Source organism: Pollachius pollachius (genome assembly GCF_949987615.1).
Source record: "Pollachius pollachius genome assembly, chromosome: 2".
Taxonomy (NCBI): domain Eukaryota; kingdom Metazoa; phylum Chordata; class Actinopteri; order Gadiformes; family Gadidae; genus Pollachius; species Pollachius pollachius.
The window spans coordinates 18,457,629-18,479,892 of NC_136935.1; the positions used below are offsets into that span (position 1 = coordinate 18,457,629).

At 44.3% G+C, this 22,264-nt stretch overlaps 1 protein-coding gene across 1 annotated transcript in view; it reads right to left on the reverse strand.

Annotated features, from left to right (window-relative positions):
- Positions 1–22,264, reverse strand: part of wdpcp (WD repeat containing planar cell polarity effector) — a gene marked incomplete at its 3' end in the record, with an annotated part of 53,956 nt that overhangs the window by 10,731 nt on the left and 20,961 nt on the right. The window contains exons 9-13 of the mRNA XM_079729100.1: positions 21,648–21,848; positions 14,355–14,961; positions 10,177–10,365; positions 7,959–8,082; positions 6,155–6,218 (exon numbers count right to left, since the gene is read on the reverse strand). Coding sequence (XP_079585226.1) covers positions 6,155–6,218; positions 7,959–8,082; positions 10,177–10,365; positions 14,355–14,961; positions 21,648–21,848 — 1,185 coding nt within the window. The remainder of the gene's footprint in view (positions 1–6,154; positions 6,219–7,958; positions 8,083–10,176; positions 10,366–14,354; positions 14,962–21,647; positions 21,849–22,264) is intronic.

The window sequence follows — 22,264 nt, forward strand, 5'->3', positions numbered from 1 at the left end:
CTTACTCTTTATCTCACTTCCCTTCTCTTCCCTCCTTGCATTACGTTTGTTTGATATTATAAAGTTGGATCACCGGACACCGGAGTGTGTGACATCCGGGATAAAAGGCAGAGGCGATAAGGATAACCTTTAAACACTTTAACACTTTTAAGTGGAAAAGTTATTGTGGAGTGAGTGATTCAGGTGGACATTTTATTTTTTTCCCAAACGATCAAACAGTGAGAACACAGACCACGGCGCTGCTGACCTGAAAAGGAGCACGGGGGTTTCCTATGGCTAAACGCAGGGGGTGAAAGACCAATCAAAGGCTAGGGTGCGTTAAGAAAACCCTTCCGCCTCACTGACATCACAGGGCCCCGGTGTGGTGAGTAGCAGCCACTAACCCCCATCTGTCTCAGGCCAGACCCCCGCGGTCATGGCTACACCCAACCCCAATAATATATTGTATCCATTCTTTTGATACAGAAAGAAAGGAATACAGAGAGAAAGAAATAAGGAAAGAAGGGGACACAATTCTAGGAATGAGGGGGGGGGTAGAAGAGGGAAAAGAGAGGTGTTTGAGACATTGAAAAGGCTGAATGAAGGCAGATTGAGTAATTACAGTGTGGTGCCAGCCCTCTGTGAAGCACAACTATGGGACATTTGTGAAAATTACCAATGACAAAATGGCCTCAATAGAGGGTAAATTGACAAACAGAGCATCAAGACAGATTTTTTTATTGCGAAATTTCTTCCAGTGCAAAGAATGGGGAGAAAAGAAGTTGAAAAAGAAAGCGGGACGTAGTAAGTGTGGATCTAAAGCTAGTGTGGTCAATGTTAAAGGGGTCGTATCAATTATTTCTTGTATAAATAATAAATAATGTGGGTTCTACTAGATTAGGTTAAATGGTATTTTTCTCACAAAGTGCATTGCTGTAGCCCCTCATTGTCCCCTCAGCTTTGTCAGAAAATCTCAGTTTTAGCTCTTGCCTCTTTAAGGCCCCCTCTCAAAAATCCCAGTCTGCTCCGATTGGTTAGCTGGCCCGGTCTGTTGTGGCTGCTCAACCGTTTAGCGTGTATATCGGAAATCTCAAGCCCTGAAGTGCCGAGCAGCTGTAAACTTTGCTGTGACAATGGTTGAGCTACACCTGTTTGAGCCTGAGTCACAAACCAAAACACAAAGTCAGGCCGAACATTCACCCTGGCAACGAGTAGGATGTATCACAATAGTAAGCGGTTGTAACGTCCTTACTATTGTTTCTCTACGTGTATCACGCGTAGAGAATTGTATATTTTATAATTACTCATTTAGGTGCACTTGTTGAAACTGCACCAGCATAGTTGAAAATGTATGCTGCAAAGAAATACGAAAACGTTGCTCGTTGCTAGTGTTGGGAATGAATACAGTCAGCACTTGGATCCAGAATCACCTGATCATTGTCCTTTACGTAAAGGTATCAATGTTTAGTATTATCTATATCGATAGAGAAGCCATTTCATTTGTAAGGGAAACAGATGTTTCTTCCTGAGTCAATAGTTTCCCTCTGTGGTGATGTTGCCTCCTGAGTTAATATATTCTTTATTGTAGAACAGTGTTTATTGAAAATCATTCTGGTGCTCCAAATAAAGGAGAGGGGAGAGTGTTGTGACAGTATTGACGGATAATTGGTTTCCTTTCAAATTAGAACAGATTAGGGTAATCAATAAACAAAGGAGCCAAGCTAGGAGTGTAAAGGTTTGCATTTGTGGTTTTTTTCAGTCTTTTCTATTGGGACAGTGTCAGAAAATAGAGAATATGGAGTACAGTTCAGCTGTGACGGTGTATTAATGTTTGATGAATTTGGCAGTGTAAATACTCATTCATAGGCATTTTACAACAAGATGCGTTGCTTTATGAACACCCTAATTTTCGGGTTTGGATGCTTGAATTAAAAGTATTTCATTACAACTTCAGAATGAAGACCTAAAATTTGAGATTGTAATTTTTCAAAAGTGCCATATACACCTCAGAGCTATTAGTGGGTAAAATCAGATTTGAGAATATATTTTGAGTGATTGTGCCTGCCTTTGTATGAGCCACTTTAGATTTGGGGCCACTCCCGACTGATATCTGGCACATCAGGGCCCTTTTACCTGATTGGGTTGGGGAATCCATCTTGCCTGTCAATTACAGGTGCAGGAAGTGCAACTGAACAATTGTCAGAGTAACATAGGGAGGGAGGGAGCAGAGTAGGATGGGACATTTCTTTGGTTTCAAAGTTTCAAATGGTACTCTCTGCTGCCCTTTTCTTCTCTCTCTTTACAATGCTCAAATCTTACCTACAGCAGCTTTAAGTCATACCGTATATTGAGGACAGAAACTAGATGATTTGAATGAAATAAAAGAAATATCAAACATTATACAAAGTATACAAAGCATTTGCACGTTTATAAAACATCCATGTTTTAAAAGTTGCATGCCAGTAATAAACAATACAAATGTAATATATATACAGGCTTATACTCAACCACAAAGCAGTACATCAAGATAAAATAATTATTCTGGCATCGAAAAGATATACAATTTCTACCTGTGATATATCTACGTATAACCAGCTATTGCGCCTCTGTTATCCTGTAGACCACAGGCCATACTGAAAAAATGTGCGCAGCGGCTAAAGCATTGAGCTCTTTACATTCAACACTTGAATTCCTCATCCCAACAACAACAATGCTCTCCCCATCAGCCCGGTCAGATGGGAAAGAGCTTGAGGAGCCGAATGGAGCAGGGCCGCTCTCACACCTGATACCATGAGCTCAGAGCGAGGGCCCCCCCTGGGACCGCAGACCTAACCCTAACCCTAACCCTAACCCAACGGAGCAGGGCCGCTCTCACACCTGACACCAAAAGCACAGAGCAAGGGCCCTCTTGGGACCGCAGACTGTATCAGGTCCCTGTATGCAGTTTAATGACTGCACCGAAGGACGGAAGAAGAAGAGAAGAACGCAAGGGAGGGGGGAAGAGGAAGATGGTGAGGGTATGCTGAAGAAAGAACATGGTAGGGGACATTGCAAAATGGCATCTGCATTATTAGCTGCAAAAAACAACACATTACACTTGTTATTAAAGGCTGTTTAATGAGCTATAGAACTTTGTAGAACCTTAATGTAGAACATGACGAAGCCACCCCCTACTACTGCAACATCAACCTACCAACCTCCACCTAACCCTACATCCAACCTCCCTCGCCTCCTAACCCCCTGAACACCACTGTTGCTTTTCCACAAAAGGTTTCTTTTTTAGGAAAGCCTCAAAGGACTGCTATTATTAGTTGAGAAACAATGAGGGCCTGAGAGCGGGGCACCTCATGCTGAGATATTCTACTAGATGTGTTTGTATGTAAGAGTGTGTGATGTTAATCATTTCATTTAATAATTCTCACAATGTTATGCAATTAAGTTATACATTCTGTCATTTTCTAATGGATGTCCTTAAACAAAAGCGAGCGAGAGAGAGAGAGCGAGGGAGAGAGAGCAAGAGAGCGAGAGAGAGAGAGTATATTTGTGTGTGTGTTTTCGACCAGCCAGGCATGCCGTGCAGCTGAAGCCCATATTTTATTGGCCTATGAGGGGAAGTAGTCTCGTTGACCCCTGACCTTGTCTCAATCAGCCAACCAGCAGGCAAACACAACAACACAGCCTAATTAGCGCGAGGAGGTTAGATGTCGACTTTGTCTTTTCTCCAGGGAATTGAAGGTGTCACCAAAGACATGAGGTTCCAGGAGACGTTGTTACAGAGCAGGATGTTCTGACAACGCTAAAATGGTCCCTGTCATGTTGGCTTTAGTTTGCTATTGGTCAAGGTTCATTTGACTCATTACGAACGCATTTTGCAACGTTACTGACTCCTTGAATGCAGTGATTCCATTTAAAGGATTCCATTTGTCTTCAAAAATCCAGACCAATATTATCATTTCCGAACCTTACAATTGAATGTTGAGTTAGGTAAAGAAAGTATAAATATATACTGTATATATATATTTATATATATATTCCGCTAGATGCTGTGTGCGGCAGCCTTTTGGATACTGGTCTGCTTTCTTTTCGATGCTGGTCTGCTCTCTTTTGGATGCTTGTGTGCGCTCTTGGACGTTTCTTTGTGTTCCTTTCAGCAGTATTACTCTCTGGCTTTCTCCTGGAGGTCAGCAAGCTGGCCCTCCTTTCTTCCTTTGCTCTTTCGCTCTGTTTCCTCTTTTTATTCAGAGTGACGTGAAGTTTTTAAACGACACGGCAGGCCTGCGCAGCACCATTCTTCCTCTCAGTATACACCCCTTTCTTTCTTTATATTTCAGTTTTCCTTATTTCTCTTTCAGACTATCTCTTCACAACTCTCAGGCTAACAGCCTAACAGCCTTTCTTTTTATTTAATATGATTAGATACAATTTTCTCTAACTTGGTAAACAAAACTTAACCTGTCTAACACACAATCTCTTTATCTCTCTCTCTCGTTCGCAAAGCACTGTTTCAGTCTCTCTCTCTCTCTAATGGTGTTTCCTCTCCACTGCAACACAGAGCAATGAAAGTAGTTTTAGGGCTTTGATTATTACCTTCAGTATGCGTATTAATGCTTGCTGTTTATATAGTGCTTCTTTACACTCACCCCTTCTGTTAGTAAAATAAATATTTGGCTCACTAAACGCGTAGTGAACGTGTACTCCACTGAAGTTTAAAAAACATCTATTTTTTCCCATCACAACACAGACAGTAAACAGGAGAAACTGTTGTTGTGATTGTCTTATTGGATGGTTGAAAAATCGAAAAGAACAAAGTCCTTTAGTCGAGAGAATTGCAATTTACACATGAACCACACAACACAAAGACACCAGGGCTGATAACAATGAAGGCTTCATGAGGTCACAGTTTGCCTTTACTTGAGCCAGTTGATAAACAGAGATTTCCAATGATTGTGATTAACCAATCAGTGGTCTCCTCTACCCCATAGCATGGTTGGCATGCTTGGTTGGTGCCAGGTCAAGACCCCTGGCTTAAACCAGCAGGGGAGCGTCAGCATGGTACGGGTCGACGGTGTAAAGACACAGAGGGAGAGTGAGAGACATCTCTCTCTCTCTCTCTCTTTCTCTCTCTCTCTCCAAGACTCCCTCTGTTTGCTTTTTCAAGGTCCACAGCTTTGACTCCACCTTTTCAATTTGTCTTCTCAGCAGCCTACTTAGCAGGGAGGGAGCTGGAGCCATGGCTGAGTGTGTGTGTGTGTGTGTGTGTGTGTGTGTGTGTGTGTGTGTGTGTGTGTGTGTGTGTGTGTGTGCGTGTGTGTGTGTGTGTTTGTGTGTGTATGTGCGTGTAAATGGTATGGGTGTTGCTGAAACATGTGGTGCAAACAAGTCCTATATATAAAACAAAGGGGGGCTGGGGGGAGAGTTTAATGGAAGAGCTTATCAACATGGAGAGGGGTAAGGAGTGTACGCAGATGTAAGAAAGGATGAGAGTGGGGGAGTAGTGAAAGTTACGGTTGGTGAAAGGTGGAGAGGCCTTATCCAGTCACACATCACTAACACAAGGATAAAGTACAACTCTTACGTCGAGGATACTAAGGAATGATATGATATGGAACTGCTGCCGTTAAGGGTCTCTCAATCAAAACAACAGCAAAAGATGTGGTTTGATCACGTCATGAACTAGCGGTAGCTTATTAGAAATGCCATAGCCAATCGGTGGACTCTTGGTTGGGAGTGAAGTGGGAGAACAGTGAGAACATCTGTTCGGACCCACTGCCTCTGTATGAGGCCATTTCGATCTTAGACCGCTGTTGGGTCATTTAGGACCAATCAATCTCTTCCCTGATTGGTTCCTGGAATCCATATTGCCTGTCAATCTTATTCTCGTCTTATACGGCATTACAGCATTATTCTTTAAATCCTCCTTTTCCTCACTCTTAAACTCTTAAATAGTATCTACAGAAGATTTACCCTTGATCTGTATACAACATATATTATCATATATATTTGTATTTTATTTATTGTATCTATGTACTGCATTCCTGGAACTTTCTTGGCCTTAATGACTTATACTCATTGTTCTCCGATGCACACACGACAAATAAACCCAAAGTGAAAGACTTGGGGTGGGGTGAGTGGAACACCAAAGCGTAGCAGTATGTCAGGCCTGTGGCTCACTCACCATGAACAGGTCTCTGGCCCTGAGGTCCACGGCTAGCAGGAAAGCCTTCTCCAAACGCTGGTACCTGCAGCCACAAAACAGAGCACAGAGATCAGCACAACATACATATATACAGCACGAGACAGACTGAACGCCACCGCCAAATGTGCACATATAGACTTTTAGAATCCACGTTGGTCCTGAAATACAAGTGGATGGTCCCAGTGTTTCCGACCTTCACATTTATATATGGATACACATATAGCTGTGTAAAGTGCAGTCCCACTGGGAGAGCCTGGTCATGCATTGTAGGACCAACATGGATTCTAAAAGTGCATACGTGCACATTTGGGGTGCACACATACACACACACGCACACACACACACACACACACACACACACACACACACACACACACACACACACACACATATATATATATATGTGTGTTTATATATATAAATATATACACCATACATTACCGGGCTCCCCTACTGGGACACTTTTTTGCATTTGATAGATTTTTAAGTTTTGATAATTTGCATTTTATTTGGGTGTTTTATTTAGATTATGTTTAGCCAACATGAAGTTGTATCATGCAAAATTGGCAAATAACAATTGCAAAAAAACTGGAGATACCCTTCCTAAGTAAGAAAGAAAGAAAGAAAGAAAGAAAGAAAGAAAGAAAGAAAGAAAGAGAGAGAGAGAGAGAAAGAGAGAGAGAGAGAGAGAGAGAGAGAGAAAAACAGTGAGTAAGAAAGGGTGAGGGAGGGAAGAGACAGGCGATGGCTGATGAACGAGCTGTATCTCTCAATACAAAACAACTCAAACTTCCCCTTGGCTGAGCCAACATGAATCAAACAAGCAGGCAGAGAGACAGAGGGGGGAGGGGGGATGCTGCGTTTGATGTGCGCGGAGGAAGAGAGAATGCAGGTGGACGATAGGAGAGGAGAGGAGGATGCCAGAATAATCCTCTGGTTCTGCTACAGAGAGGGGGGAGGAAGAGAGGAAGCAGTTGGTGGAGTGAGGGAGTGAGGGAAGAAGACACAAGAGGAAGAGAATGGGAGGACAAAAAAAAGAGGAAGAAAGAGACAGGGTCCATTTCAGTCAAACAGATGTTTGAAAAGGCTCTTAGAATGAAGACACAAATAGTGAGCTGGCCTTTTCTCTCTTCTCAATCTCAATTAAAGTAAAAATTAAACACCTGCAATGTTTTCATGACAACATATAAAGAGCATTTCCATGAAGGTTGCAGCATGTCTTGTTGTTTGTTCTGGCGATGTGGTTGGATGTAAAGAGGCAAGACGTGCCAGGGATGCATTCTTTATGTAACATTTAAAGTCATCGCTCATAACTCATAACTCACATGCAGACTCGGCTGGCCTTTGCTGAGACCACCTTGATGAGTTGGCATTGAGGGGGGCAATTCTCAAATCACATGACTTTATTGGTGAGGTCTTCAGCAGTTTAAAATATATTTCATTGGTGCTTGTTTATCCCACTGTGTAAAACATGACCTTGTAGTCGTCCAATTCAGCAGAAACGTGACCACAACATCCCTACTGCATTTGAGCTATTGGAACTTTGAGGTCCAAAACGCAAGACACACCCAGGCCATGTTATAACAGAAACAAAATAATGTTTTCAAATTTCGGCGCCCATAATAGGGACTGAAATCTGCTCCCAACGTGCCTCAATTAAAACACTTTGATTCTATTACATTTTTCTGGTAGCGTGGCAAAATGCTCTGCTTTGGGCTCAATAGGCTTCAGGGATGAATGAGGTGTTGTAGTTGTGGTGAGGGAACAACTAACACAAGGATACCTGATGAGGTGGTGGAAGAAACGCCGTGCGTGGGAGCTGATTGGCTCTTTATAATCCAGGACTACTGCGTCAGGGAGGGGGACAGGTGGGGCATAGAACACACCGAGGGCTGCCTCCAGCTGGGCTGCACACACAAAAAAACGCACAAGCACACACACATGCACACACACACACAGACACACACATACACACACGCACAATAAAAACCTGAATAATAAATAATATTTCAAAGACTTTGTGACCATAATCGAAGCCTAAATCTCTTACTAGCAATTTAAGGTACCTGTCACCAAATCTATATGAAACAGGTTATATGGATTGTATGGCAAGCCCCTCCCCTAAAGTATGTATCCATATTAACTAATAAGGTTCTCCTAGCTGAGGCTGACCCTGTTGACTGAAAGTTATGAAACAATCCAGTGTTTACATTGTAAAAAATTATATAAAGAGGAGAGAAGAGAAGAGACTTTTGCCTAAATATTTTAATTTCTACCCTAGTGTTGGCATCCCGATAAGTGTTAGCATCCTGACTATCAATCTTATAATCAATTGATGCTACCTCAATTAATTAAATGTTGATTGACATATGGGGCCCTATCTTGCATCCGGCAATTTACTTTCTCACTGGTGCATGTGTTGTTGCTAGTTTGCAACTGGCGCAGAGCGTTCTTTTCCCTCCTGCGCCACACGTCGGTAAATTAGGGAATGATCTTGCGCCCCAAGGGGCGGTTCGGCGAAAGGTGGAGGCGTGTTCTGGCGCAAAAGTTCCCTGGTGCTATTTTACAGTTTCAGAAATCACTTGCGCCACAAACCAGGAAATACCTGTTTTAAAGTCAGTAACGTGTTGTTCAGATGCTATTTTAAGGGCGCATGAATGTTGCTTGTGCACCTTGCGCATACACTTAAGTTCTCTCATCTACCTAGCCACACATTCTTGGTAAATTATTTGGGATAGAACAGCTGATACAGCGGAACACCGTACAGCAAACACATATTTTCTTGACACAGACATCTTGTACATGCCCATAACTTTTAGGATTGATGAGTAGCCTATTTGATCGTGAGAAAACATTGTTTTCCTGCGAGTGAGTCTTAAAAAGAATGAATGAATGCGGGCGCACGTGTGTGTATGTGTAAAATAATCAATGAATGCAGGCGCGCGTGCGTGCGTCCATCTGTTTAAACACACGCAAACTAAACAGGTAACGCATAATACAGTCCATGGCAATGTATATTAACGAGGGGACACATGTATATAAGGAACACAAGTCGATAATGATAATGCATACAATACTGATATGAAACAATGTTTATAATGTATTGCGTATATCATTAAATAGAACCACAGTTACCGCATATCATATGTGTGTTAAGTTTTCTTTGCCGAAATTTATTTGAGGACTCAAATAAAAGTTGTGGAAGAAAACCTTATTCCATGTGTGAATGAGGCCATATTATTTGGCCATAAACTGAGCCATTTGAAGTTTGAAATTCATGTGCATCTGTCTCATCGGAGACTGCAGACGCGCTGTGAAAATATCAACTCGTCAGATTCAAATGCACTCATGGCTCTTAAAGGGGATGGGAGCTGGCACTCTCATTGGTTTATTGCACGTTACGCCCAAACCACACCTACGGGAATTAGGCTACTTCAGACCAACCCTTTTTAGATTTGCGCCGGGCGCAAGAGTCATTTTTACGCCGGTAAAATAGCAACATCGCCATAGAACCACTCACAAAGCTACTTGCACTTGGCGCTTCTCACTTGCGTTTCAGACCGTTAAAATAGGGCCCATGATGTTTGTTCTTCTAAAACACAAAAAACGAACAATATAAGATTAGCTTGCAATGTCTGCTTCACGTCAGCTTCACTGTAAAACTGCCCACCAAGGGCTGCCTGACTCACATTTCAGAAGAGGGAAAACGTCTATTATTCAAGAGGGATTATATTGTGTACTAACGCTTACAGAGATGCCTTAAACAAAATTTTAGTGCAAGCATGAATTATAACCAATGGCAAGGCCCCTTAACCAAAAATTGTACATTTTGACCCAGGCCATATGTTATGGATAAGTTTTTAGCTTATTATTATTGTGTATCAACACAAACATTGCTAAAGCCATTTTATTTTACTCAATGCAATATTCTACTCAACAGAACCATATACACTGTGGACTCATACAACCATGATCACTCAGATGACATATCAGACACTTACCCTCTCTCTCTGCGTTCAGATCAAGCCTCAGCAGATGAATGGTTATCAGACTCAGCCCGCGGTAGCACTGCTCCCCCAATAGGTCCCAGTCCAAGGCCTTGAGGATCCCCAGTGCCGGGCCGACCTGTCCCCAGCGCAGGTGCTCCTGAAGAAGCTCAGACGGGCCCAGTCCACCCCGGCTCACCACTCCTGTCCGGGCAACGGGACAAACAGAGAGTTGTATTGGCTGCTCAGTTTAAAAATGCAAGATTGTTTGTTCTGATATGTTGGCGCCGTCAAGAAAAGGACCTCCATGGGGTCACTTAGATCCTATGAAACGTGTACACCACTCAACATTCCCCAGAGGGGAAGAAGAACACGACAAGGAGAGTTTTTTACAAAGAATTCGAAAAATAAATATCAGAAACATGCAAGATCCCTTCCTCTCTATGTGTGTGTGTGTGTGTGTGTGTGCGTGCGTTTGTTGTGGTGGCAATCGTTGGTGTGAATGCGTGAGTGTGCGTGTGTGTAGTATTGCATGTGCGTGCGTGCCTGTATTGTGTGCATTTGTGCATGTGCGTTTCCCTCATCCCGCTGACGCTCTCTGCCAGGTGGTATTTAGTTTCAGTGCTGAGTGAGGACCATCTCAATTGATTATGCCTTTTGACCACAGGTGATTGATAATGTCTTTCTTCTCTGAGACAGTGAGTGCTTGCAGATTACCACTGCTAAATAATGAAAAGACATGGTTTTATGCTTGATTTTATAACCATTGGCTGGTTATGTGTGTGTGTGTGGAGGGGGGGGGGAGGGGGGTGCGTGCGTGCGCGTTTGCTTGTGTGTGTGTGTGTATGTGTGTGTGTTTTTATGTTTGTGCGTGTGTGTATGCATATAACAAAGGAACTGCAAGGTATGAATACAAAGTGGTGATTTTGGCCGTCTATATAATTTACAACAAACAATTCAATTAAACGTTTACCTGATAGTGTGTTTGGGTGTCCACGTTACCACTGTATACCACTGGTGAACTAGAAATACTGGATTGGGGTGTGGTGCCCCATCAACTCACCCTCGCTCTAAATAAGAGAAGGTGAACAGCTATGGGATGTTTTAGATTTGCGCTGGTCTCCACGTCACCATGTGCTGACTCGTCCTCAACATCTGATGCATAGAGCAGGTTAAGCCGTGCTGTGTCTTGAAGAAACAATCAGGTATAATGTTATATTTATATCCATGGGTTTATACCGCCCACGGGTACATCTATTTTTTCTTTTGTAGACCTATGATAAATTGCTTGAATCCTGTTTGTTTCACCACGGGTCAGGTCAGGTCAGGTTGTTTATTTAGGTAAGTTGTTGTCAGTGTTTAGCCGTGTTTGGCATGTCATCCTTCCAGATAGGCAGGCGTTCTTGACACAGTTCATCAATGCTGTGACACATACATGCCGTACGGCTAGACTAGTTACACACCTCTCTTCCCTACCGAAGTGTCTTCTGATTCTGTTGCTATAAACACAACTTGCACTTTTTCTTTTCGTTCCATGTTATTTGGTCAGGCAGAAACGTTTAATGTCACATATTATTCATATTCACAACAAATATATATGCATGCCTAAAATATGGAAGGCATAGCAGACAAGAAGAAGCTGTGTGATGAAGGTGATGTATATTGTTGTGGAACCACCGATTCATCCTTTCATTGGTTATGGCTCAGCAGAACGTGGAGGCGACTGGGGCTGCAGGGCCAATTAAATGGACAAGCTGCCAATTAGCTATCCCGCAAAGTCCCTGAAGAGGATGTGGAAGGCTAATGTGGGTAATATACTATAGTTGGACTCTTTGTGCGGTTTGCATCATGCTCCATCCGTGTGTGTGTTTCTTTGCATGCATGACTGTGTGTGCGTGGTTAGCATGATTACCACCCATCACAAGAAATAACACAAATCACTATAGACATTGGGAATGGTATTGGTAAATCAAGACATATGATGCACAAATCCAGACTTTCTGGAACCCCATTTGAAATATAACTATCACTTCCTGTCCAAAGAAGAGAAAGACAATTTATTTTCCTGGCATGTTATGCTGACACCCCCCCCCCCCCAAGGCTGCCCTGCTCCAGCTTCTACCAGTGGCAGCCCCGCCCGGCCAATGTGTGCCAAGATGAGATAACTTACGGGGGGACAGGGGGGAGGGGGGGGGGGGGGGTCTGGGGAGAGGCTGCCTCCTAAGAAGAAATACAGAGAACTTGGAGTGTATCCCAGTCTTTCATCCACAGCGCCTACCAACTCTGGCTCGTCCTGTCATGTAGCGGAGCTTAATGAAACAAGTCAATACAGGCAGGAGAGAGAGCTCCCAACACGCTCCTCGCAAATAAACCACTGTTTGTGTGGATGTGTGTTGCAGAAACACGGAAATATAAGTGTGTGTGTGTGTGTGTGTGTGTGTGTGTGTGTGTGTGTGTGTGTGTGTGTGTGTGTGTGTGTGTGTGTGTGTGAATTATCACTGCAAGAAAGACTTGCCGAATTTTTTCATCAAAACCTTGGCAGAAGATCAGAGAACAGGAAGTTATTGTTGGAAGACATCCTCCTCATTGGCTGTACAAACAGAGAAATACATTATCACACCTAGACACACACACACACCAAACACACACACTTTCAAACTTTCAAACAGGGACAATACAAAAATATACGACATAAATAACACAATTAAAATCAACACATACACACAAAGAAAGTGACATTCACCACAGTCAGTCAAGTCACAATTAAAGATCTTGTTTTTCTAAAAGTGTATTCGTGTTCACAAGCACACACACACACACACTAACACACACACACAAACACAAACATAAACACACAAAAAAGTGTGTGTATAAGTGTGTGTATGTGTGGGTTTGTTGGTCTGTGTTTGGATGAGGTGGCTGCTTTGGAAGAATTTGATTGGCAAACTTTATCTGTAGGCCCAGAGGGACTGCACAGCCACTGTAAATTATTTATCGGAAAAATGCTTCCCAGAATGCACCTGGGGGGCTTTTGCCCTAGGCGATTATTGAATGACCTCTGAGAGCTTGACTCCTGCTAACCTTCCCGCCTGCTAACAAATTAACTTCACTCTGCAATTAGGAGGCTCCATGATGACCGCAAGAAACAAGTACAGCTGCCATCTTTACATGAACTAGTGGTAAAACAGTAGGCAAATGTTGGAAAATGTGACTACATCAGAATAAAGCATAGACATTGATTAGAATGGCACTACTCAGCCATTCCTTCATGGGGATTCAAAAGTGGAGTTCTTCTGTACAATCTACAAACAACGCATGTTACGACAACATAATAAACTAAATGACTGCATAGGTGCTGGAAAAAATTGCTGAAAAAGGCTAAAGAGCACTCCATGATGCTTATAGCCGCAATTTACATTATTATCATACTATAGCATGTGAATGTGAATTTAAGTGAATTTAAATAGCATTGCAGGCTGGCTGAAGCATGTTGTGAGTCAGCAGAGTAACAGGTACGAGATAGGACGTACGGAAACATAAAAAGCCTTGTGAAAACCTGCTTTGCCACGTCACGCATAAGAAAAACAGATGCAGTGTCCCCATGACAAATCATTGTCTGATTAAATACGAAACAATGTTCAAAAAACCAACTGAATTGTGACCAACTGAATTAGCAGCATTCCATTGCCCCAGTTTCCTGTCTACAGCGGTTGTCATTTCGAGGTGACAACACAACCCTAGGGACTGGGTAGCACCTTGTCTACCTGGTGCGGCTTGATGATTCTGTTGGGATTATATATGCCGTGTGAACGGATGTGTGCTCAAAGGAACCTTACACCAAGCAGTAAGGTTTAGGGTTAGGTAAATCAGGTCGCCTAGAAACTGGAGGGTTGTTGGTTTGATCCACAAGATGTCCCAGAATGAGGACACAACGCAAGAAGACTTGCCCGCTTGACTGTAGGAATTGGCCACCTTTACTCATTGTCTAATCGGCTAAGCCAATGGCTCTTATTCTAAGAGGACGGAGTTCAAGTCCCCTGGAGGGGAACTCTGTGAAAGCTACCACAGTATTTGGCCAGCACCAGGGAAAGTCTTCCCAAACTCGGCTACACTTGCATTATTGACATCCAACATGAGGAGCGTTATCCCACAAACACAAAACAAAATTGGAATAATTTTTTTTTGCTTCTTACCAAGCTGGAATTTGAGGGCAGCCAGAGGTCCTCCATGCAGGGCCAGCATCAGGAGGTCACACCCCTCCGGCTGGCCGCCCGGGCCCTTGCCCCAGTGAAGCCCCTCCAGCCCTCCAGTGCAGCGCAGGTGCTCCGATAGCCTCAGCGTGGCGGGGGCATTGGCGAGCTCCTCGGCCACCAACCGCACCCCCAGAGGTGCCAGCCCCACGTCGAAGCACATCAGCTCCCCCAGCCCTCCGCCTACCACCACCAGGCCCCCTGACGGATGCCAGGCCAGGAAAGCGGGAGGGGCCGTGCAGATGACGTTGCGGCACGTCCCGCCCCCTCGCTGGTCGTAGAGCACCAGTGAGGAGTCGCAGAGGCCCAGGAGCACCAGGGTTTCAGCGGGGTGGCGGGAGCAGGAGATGGGCTCGGCTTGCAGTGGGATACGTGTGACGGACGTGCGTTGGAGGAGGCCCTGTGCGCAGTCGTACGCGCAAGAATCCACCGCCCAGGACGTCTCCCCTTGGGACTGGGGTCTCAGCTCCACTGTCAGCAGTTGGTGGGGCTGGAGCTGGCTGAAGTGGCAGTGCAGAGGCTGGCCCGCCGTCCTTACAGAGCTCAGCACCTGAGCGAGAGCGACCAAAAACAAATGCAGAATTAATTGTTGAGAGGTAATGGGCCGTTAGCACAGTGTAATATAACTGGGAATTGAGCACAATCCAATCAGTAGAAGAAACACCGACCCACAGCACAACCAGAACCAAGGAAAGTGTCCGGCAGAAGGCTCTGTTTGTTCCTACTGCCACAAACCCAACCACTCGGTGGCGGTGTGCCACAAGCGTGCAGTAAACACTGTAAGTATTGACTCAGACCAAGACTCACCAGATGATGAGGAAATGCTGAGCATAAATATGATGCAGTCCGAGGACCCCACTGTTGATAAATGGGTGGTCATATTGGAAATTCTGTCTAAAGAAATGAAATTCAGAATTGACACAGGCGCAAAGTGTGACACATTGACTCCAAATAGCTACCAGTTGCTTGCCCACACAGGTGAGCTGCAGCGCTCTGAGACAGTGCTCCGCTCATACTCCAATCACCGGCTGAAGCCTGTAGCTGCTGTTAATCTACAAGTCCAGTCGAAAAATTGAGTGTTTGAAATTTTGGACATTGCTCAAGAGAATGTGCTCAGTGGCACTTAAGCTGAGGCGTTGGTGCTGATTGTGCGCCTTCACTTACTGGAGAGTGATGCAGAGAAGCGTTACACACAGAACCCTGACAATACTGAAACACAGCATGTTCCTGCTGGACTTGTTGAGTTCCCAGAGCTGAGGTGCACCACTGGAACCATGCCAGGTAAATACACCATAAAGCTCAAACCAGGTGCAAAAGGTGTAGTTCATCCTGTACGCAGGCAACCAGCCGCCCTCAGAGGCAAGATACTGGAGAAACTGCATAAAATGGAAGAAGATAGCTACATTACCAAACTTGAGCAACCGACTGCGTGGGTGAGTTCCATGGACGCTGTAGTAAAAAATGGCAAGGTGAGAATCTGCATAGACCCAAGTGATCTAAATAAGTTCACAATGAGAGAACATCACCCCATGCGAACCGTAGAGGAGGTTGCCTCAATGACACCAGGTGCTTAAGTCTTCTCAGTCCTAGATGCAAAATCAGGATTTCTGCAGATAGAGATGGATGAATCATCATCCTTCCTCACAACCTTCAATACACCAATAGGTCGGTTTAGATGGCTTAGGCTCCCCTTTGGTATAAAATGCGTGCCTGAAATCTACCAGCGCATCATGGACCAGATGCTCGAGGGCATTGCAGGAGCTGTAAGCGTGATGGACAACATCCTTATAGCTGCCCCCATGGTACAGGAACACGATGCAGTTCTGCGCAGAGTGGTCGAGAAAGCTACAAGCTACAACCTGAAGCTTAACTTCAACAAATGCCACATACGCCATCCTTCTGTGCCACACGTAGGACACCTGATAACAGTTGATGGTCTGAAGCCTGACCCAGCGAAAGTCAAACCTTTTCAGGGCATGTCGCCACCGTTGGATAAAGAAGGTGTCCACCGCTTCTTGGGCTTTCTTACTTACCTGTCGAAGTTCATTCCTAACCTCAGTGAAGTGGATGCGCTGCTGCGCCAGCTCCTGAAGAGAGATGTGGAGTTTGCATGGCAGCCAGCTCAGCAACAGGCGTTGGACAAACTAAAAGAGCTGTGCACACATCCCCCAGTGCTAAAGTATTTTGATCCTGCAAAGCTTGTTGTGATATTCTGTGATGCCAGCAGCAGCGGACTAGGAGCGGTCCTGCTGCAAGAGGATCAGCCCATCGCATTCTTCTCATGGTCACTAACCGACGCAGAGACGCGCTAATGCACAAATTGAAAAAGAGACACTCTCCATTGTCCATGCCTGCACTAAGTTCCACAATTACATATTTGGAACACATGGTCACAGTGTACAACGATCACAAACCTCTCGAAGACATCTTCAAGAAATCTCTGTTGTCTACACACATGTGGATTCAGAGAATGCGTCTTCGCTTGCAGTGGTATGATCTCACTGTAAAGTATAGAAGAGGAAATGACTTGGGGCTCCCGGACACACTGTCCAGAGCACAGCTATCGGAGAACGCACCAGAGATGGATGGCTTAGAGTGCATCTCCATGCTGAACTTTGTCTCCGTCAGTGATCAGAAATATACAGAACTACAAGTACGCACAAATGAAGAGCTCAGCTGTCTCCAGCAGGTTATTCAGTGTGGCTGGCCAGAGCACAGGCGTGAGGTGCCTGTTCAGATTCAGACATATTGGGACGGTGTGGTAAAGACACCTATGGAAGTGAAGTGCTGGTAACCTTTCCTTCCAAGTTATTTTGATCAAAAGTTAAAGTTAAAAGTATTAACTTCCAAGTCAGTGTGATCAAAAGTCAAAGTTAAAAGTATTAACTTTCAAGTTAGTGTAATGAAAAGTTAAAGTATCACGTGTTTTTTTTACTTTGTTTACTTAAGTCACTGAACTGCAAATGGAAGTCAATGTTAATTTGACATGAAGTCAGGACATTTAAGCTTCTAACAATGTTTCTGAGTTGTTCCTTAGTACATTTTTCTTTGATAAGAAGGAAGATGTAATGTATTGAGTTTGATTTACTCCCATGGCTACGGCCTGTTCTGTCCCAATGCATTACCCGTAATGCCGCATGTACGCATGGGCAGTTCAATAAAGCTAGAGTTGGCTCCAAGTCTAAAGCGTATTACGTTGACCGGAATATCTTACAATCTCTACCTTAAATTAGATACAAGCAAGAAATACGATTTTCCTTGGAATATGAGTTAAAGTCGCAATGTATGAGATTGAGCCCCTCCCAGTTAGATGAAGGGAGATCACAGTGTCTGTCCACTCTCCCTGGCTGTGCATCTGTGTGACGTGAACTAGTGTAGATCAGCTGTGAGGGTTGCGTGAGTTTTGGGGGTTTCCGTTGGTTGATAGTAAGGATCTTGTAATCAAAGAGCGAGGTGCAGACTGGCCAGGATTCTGTTTTCGTAGAATATTTCAGTTATAGGGTAGAATTTTATTGATTACATATTTTAAACCCCTATCGGTCACAAGGGCTAGCCAGCTATCTGGGCTAGCTAGTTTTTTCACAGGGGTGGTATGGTGTGGCGTGTGTGTGCGTGTGTGTGTGTGCGTGTGTGCGTGTGTGTGTGTGTGTGTGTGCCTAACACCCACAAGGGAACAAGCACTGTAGGTGGATGTCACCACACAACAACCTACAGTGAACGGTTCCACAGCTGGGAGTTCACCTCACCAGAGTCTGTATCAGAGATTATTTGCCGCGAATGTGGCAGCTTTGGCGAAATGAGCCTGTTTTTTTTATAGCTTTTTTGCTGTGTAGACAGAAAACAAGATAGGCTGCCTGCCTGTCTCCTGACTGCCTTCTGCAAAGCCACCCTGCCCAGGCTTTGCCAAAAAGGGACTTAGCGGAAGGGAGGAGAGACGGAAGGTGCTGCCCATAGACGACGGCAGAAGGAAAACAGATGACTGGCCTCCTGAAAGATTCTTTATTCACATAATCCCCTAGAGACAGCTCCTGCTGCTCCGCAGGGGGTGGCTGCTAAAAGTGTGTGTGTGTGTGTGTGTGTGTGTGTGTGTGTGTGTGTGTGTGTGTGTGTGTGTGTGTGTGTGTGTGTGTGTGTGTGAAATCGAGAACATAAGTGGTTCATTCGTAGCAAAGGGGTTTTGTTTGGGTGGTTTGGTTTGGGTAGCATTTGAGGGGTACAGTTTAATGCATTGCTGGTTTTACTTTTTTAATCCTTAATGAACATCAAATAAATATCTCAAACCCACACAGTGCATTTCAATTAACTGGCAGGTTTATTATTATTATTATATTATTTTGATAGAAATCATGTTAAGCACTGTCAGATTCCAGGTGTCCCTACAATTTAGCCCCAAAAATGCCTTTTTAAACATCAATGTCTGAGGGTTTGGCAAAGGGATGTACAGCTTACCTATAAGTAGATGTACTATGCAGGAGGCCTCGTAGCAGTTCAGGAAAAATATAAAGAATCATATTGTTTTAACCGAGCAAAGCACAGGGAGCATAAGTATAGCAGGGCTATGTTTTCGACTGGCTAGGACTCAAGTCTATTTGGGACATGGATTTCAAAACATTGTTTAGCGTCTGTCCCAACAAGGCCCTGTGCTTTTAGCTAACACAGACAGAGTAGAGCATAACCCAATGGCACAGGCCTTATATTGTGTTAAATTGAGTTTTAGCTCCCTTTAGTCATTTGCAGATACTTTTATGCAAAGCGACCTATTGTGAATGATTTATTTTTGTTTATTTGTCTGCCATCACAGAGGCATCAACATTCAATGACATTGTGGGTGTATGCTCCAAGACATCGGGTAGGGACGTTTCCATACTGAATGTCACGTGTGTTACATGATTGAGGCAGATCGAGGGACAGAGGGTCGGGGAGATAAATGAAAATATAACTGAAAAAAAAGAGAGAAAGAGACAGTAAGGAGTCAGGGAACCTTTTCCTTTTTCTCTTTTTTATCTCTCTACTCTTTCTCCTGCATGGAGTGAAAGATAAATCTCACGTACGGGGGTGCCTAGTGTGGGCCCAGCCCTTGTTCACAGCAGTGGCCCTTTGGAGCCAATTTTCCAGCCCGTGGAGCAGGGAAAGAGCGAGGTAGACACAGAGACAGAATGACTGGAGGGAGAGGAGGAGGAGGAGGAAGAGGAGGATGTGTGTGTGTGTGTGTGTGTGTGTGTGTGTGTGTGTGTGTGTGTGTGTGTGTTGGGGGAGGGGCTAAGTAGGTGACAGGAGTGGGAATACTGTGATAAAGGATGCAACATTATAGCAATTAGCAACATTAAAAATTACAATAGAATAGAAGGGGGTAACCGGTGAATAGGTAAGGAAGTAAAACCAATTTTAGCATTGCTGTGGTACCCCCTCTTTTGACACAACATACTGTGTATTTTTGGCAATTTATTTTTGACAACCAAGGATTTTATTTAGGTCTATGGTTTTATAAGAAAAATCCTTATTGATCATTTCAATGGCACACTGATGAGAGACATATGCGATGAGATTATCATTTGGAAACTGTAGGCTAACAGCAGTTTAGTCATACACACACACAAAATCTCTGAGAACTGTCGAGCATTTGTAAGACAAAAACACATAAAAACAACAAAAAAAAAAATCAAGAAGGGAAAGACTAAAATCGGGTCCGTTATTTTCCTTTGATCTTACAATATAATAAGGGGAAAGTACAGTAGTATACTATGTTTACCCATTGCGTGGGGAAAAAATATGGAGATTGTGTACGTATATCTGCCATCCCCACCCCCACCTTGCCTGTTAGTTCAGCTTATCATATCTGAGGACGCTGGGGTGGGTGGGTGGGTGGGGGTCGCACATGGAGACCACATAGAGAAACCAAATCAGACGCTTTTTTTTTTTTAATCCAGAGAGACTCGCTAGAAAATTGGCTTAGCTTGGCAGATAGCGCGCCGAACAAAAGCAACATGGAGTGTGTATGAGCCGGCATTGTTTGAAGAGGCTGGCGCCTCGCGACGCATGCCTCGCCCGTGAAGCCCTGCTGCGGTGCTTACATAAACTGCTTGCTTAATTTCACACTACGCATCTGTCAGAAATTGCATAAAGTCAACAGAACTCTTCATTGGAGGACATGTGTTTCGGGCGGCGTCATAGCCAGAGTCTTTAATGTTCTTTAAGCATCGGGGGTTAAATGAAGAGGGGGGGGGGGGGGGGGAGTAACGTGTATCATCCACTTTGATGTATTCAAATCCATAACCTCCCACTATATATACACACACACACACACACACAAACGCACACACAGACACGCACACACACACACACACACACACACACACACACACACACACACACACACACACACGTAAACGCACGCACACACTCGCACACATTCACAAACACAGACATATAGACACACACCCACAAGCTCACACACAAACACACATAAACAAACACACCTCCTTGTCATTGTCTCCACCGTGCAGTTGGAAATGCCTCTTTTCCCTGCCTTGCCAAATCATTGGCTCGCGTTTTGGCTCTGGCCCAGCGGGTGTTTTCTTGTGTTTGGGAGCTGTGATGCCATGCTATATGATACGCTGTGTGCTGTGCATTGTGGCAATAGTGTTAACGCAGTTCTGATCATGTGGGATGTTCTGGACAGTCCTCAGCATGGGGCTGAGCCCAGGTGTTTATGTTGCGAGCCCTCTGCTAGTAGCAGTCACGTAGGAGGAACCCGTGCCATTGTCTATGATGGTGCCTCAAACCCATAAGTGAAGCTCGCTGAATGTTGACTGTATAATGAAAATGTCGGACTCAACCAATTGCATAAAGTGAGGAAAACTTTTGTCACGCAGAAATACCAGAAGATCCCATGATCCTTTGCGCCAGTTGGTGCTTGCACTGTACTTCACTGGGTTTGAGGGTCCGGTATGGCTAGCATTGTGTCTACCCACTCTAGGTTTGGTTTATTACTGGGATGTTAAATTTCTTTTGCTGTTAAAACAACAAAAAAAAAAGTAAAGAGAAAACTCAAACAAAAAAAATACGTTATTTGTGTCAATCCTGGGCAAGGCCTAGTTCCCAAATAAAGTAAGCCTAGTGGCCTTCACATTGTGCTTTTCAGTTAGTCTAAATGCTTGTGTGTGCGTGTCTGCGAGCGTGTGTATGCGTTCCTCTATCTCTCTCTCTTTGTGTTCACGTGGGCGTCAGGGAGCCTACCTTGAGTGTGTCCGCAGCAGAGCAGCCCAGCATGACCAGGTTGTGTGTGTCTGTGTGAGCGGGTCCCAGGGCCGAGGGCCAAAGGCCCTGGCTGGGGTCGTCCTGGGGCCACCAACACACCGCCACGTCCTCAAAGGGGTTGAGGGTCGCGCGTCTGACCAGCCGACGGCCCGATCCACTGCCCAGCTCCACACACACCACCTGCAGACACACACATCATTCAACACACACATCAACAGACCAAGCAACCAATCAGTCAAATTAAGATACATTTGTAACCTTTATTTATTTTTATATTAGTTACTAGGTATTTTGAACTAGTTACTAGTTACTAGTTACTACTTTGAACGAGTGTATCTATAAAATAACAACACCTGCACATGGACACACACATGCACGCACCCAAACACGCAAGCCCATACACACCCTTCACACACACAGGACATTAATAATGTAATGCTGAAGCCACAAACAGACCGTCTAAACAGGTTAACTACACACTGCATCAACCCAAGTTCTTAGACCTGAGCTTTAAAGAGTACAGATCCATATGCTGTAAAACTCCTCTAGGCTTGCCTTCTTGCCATTTGATGTGTGTGTTTGTGTATAAATCTCAT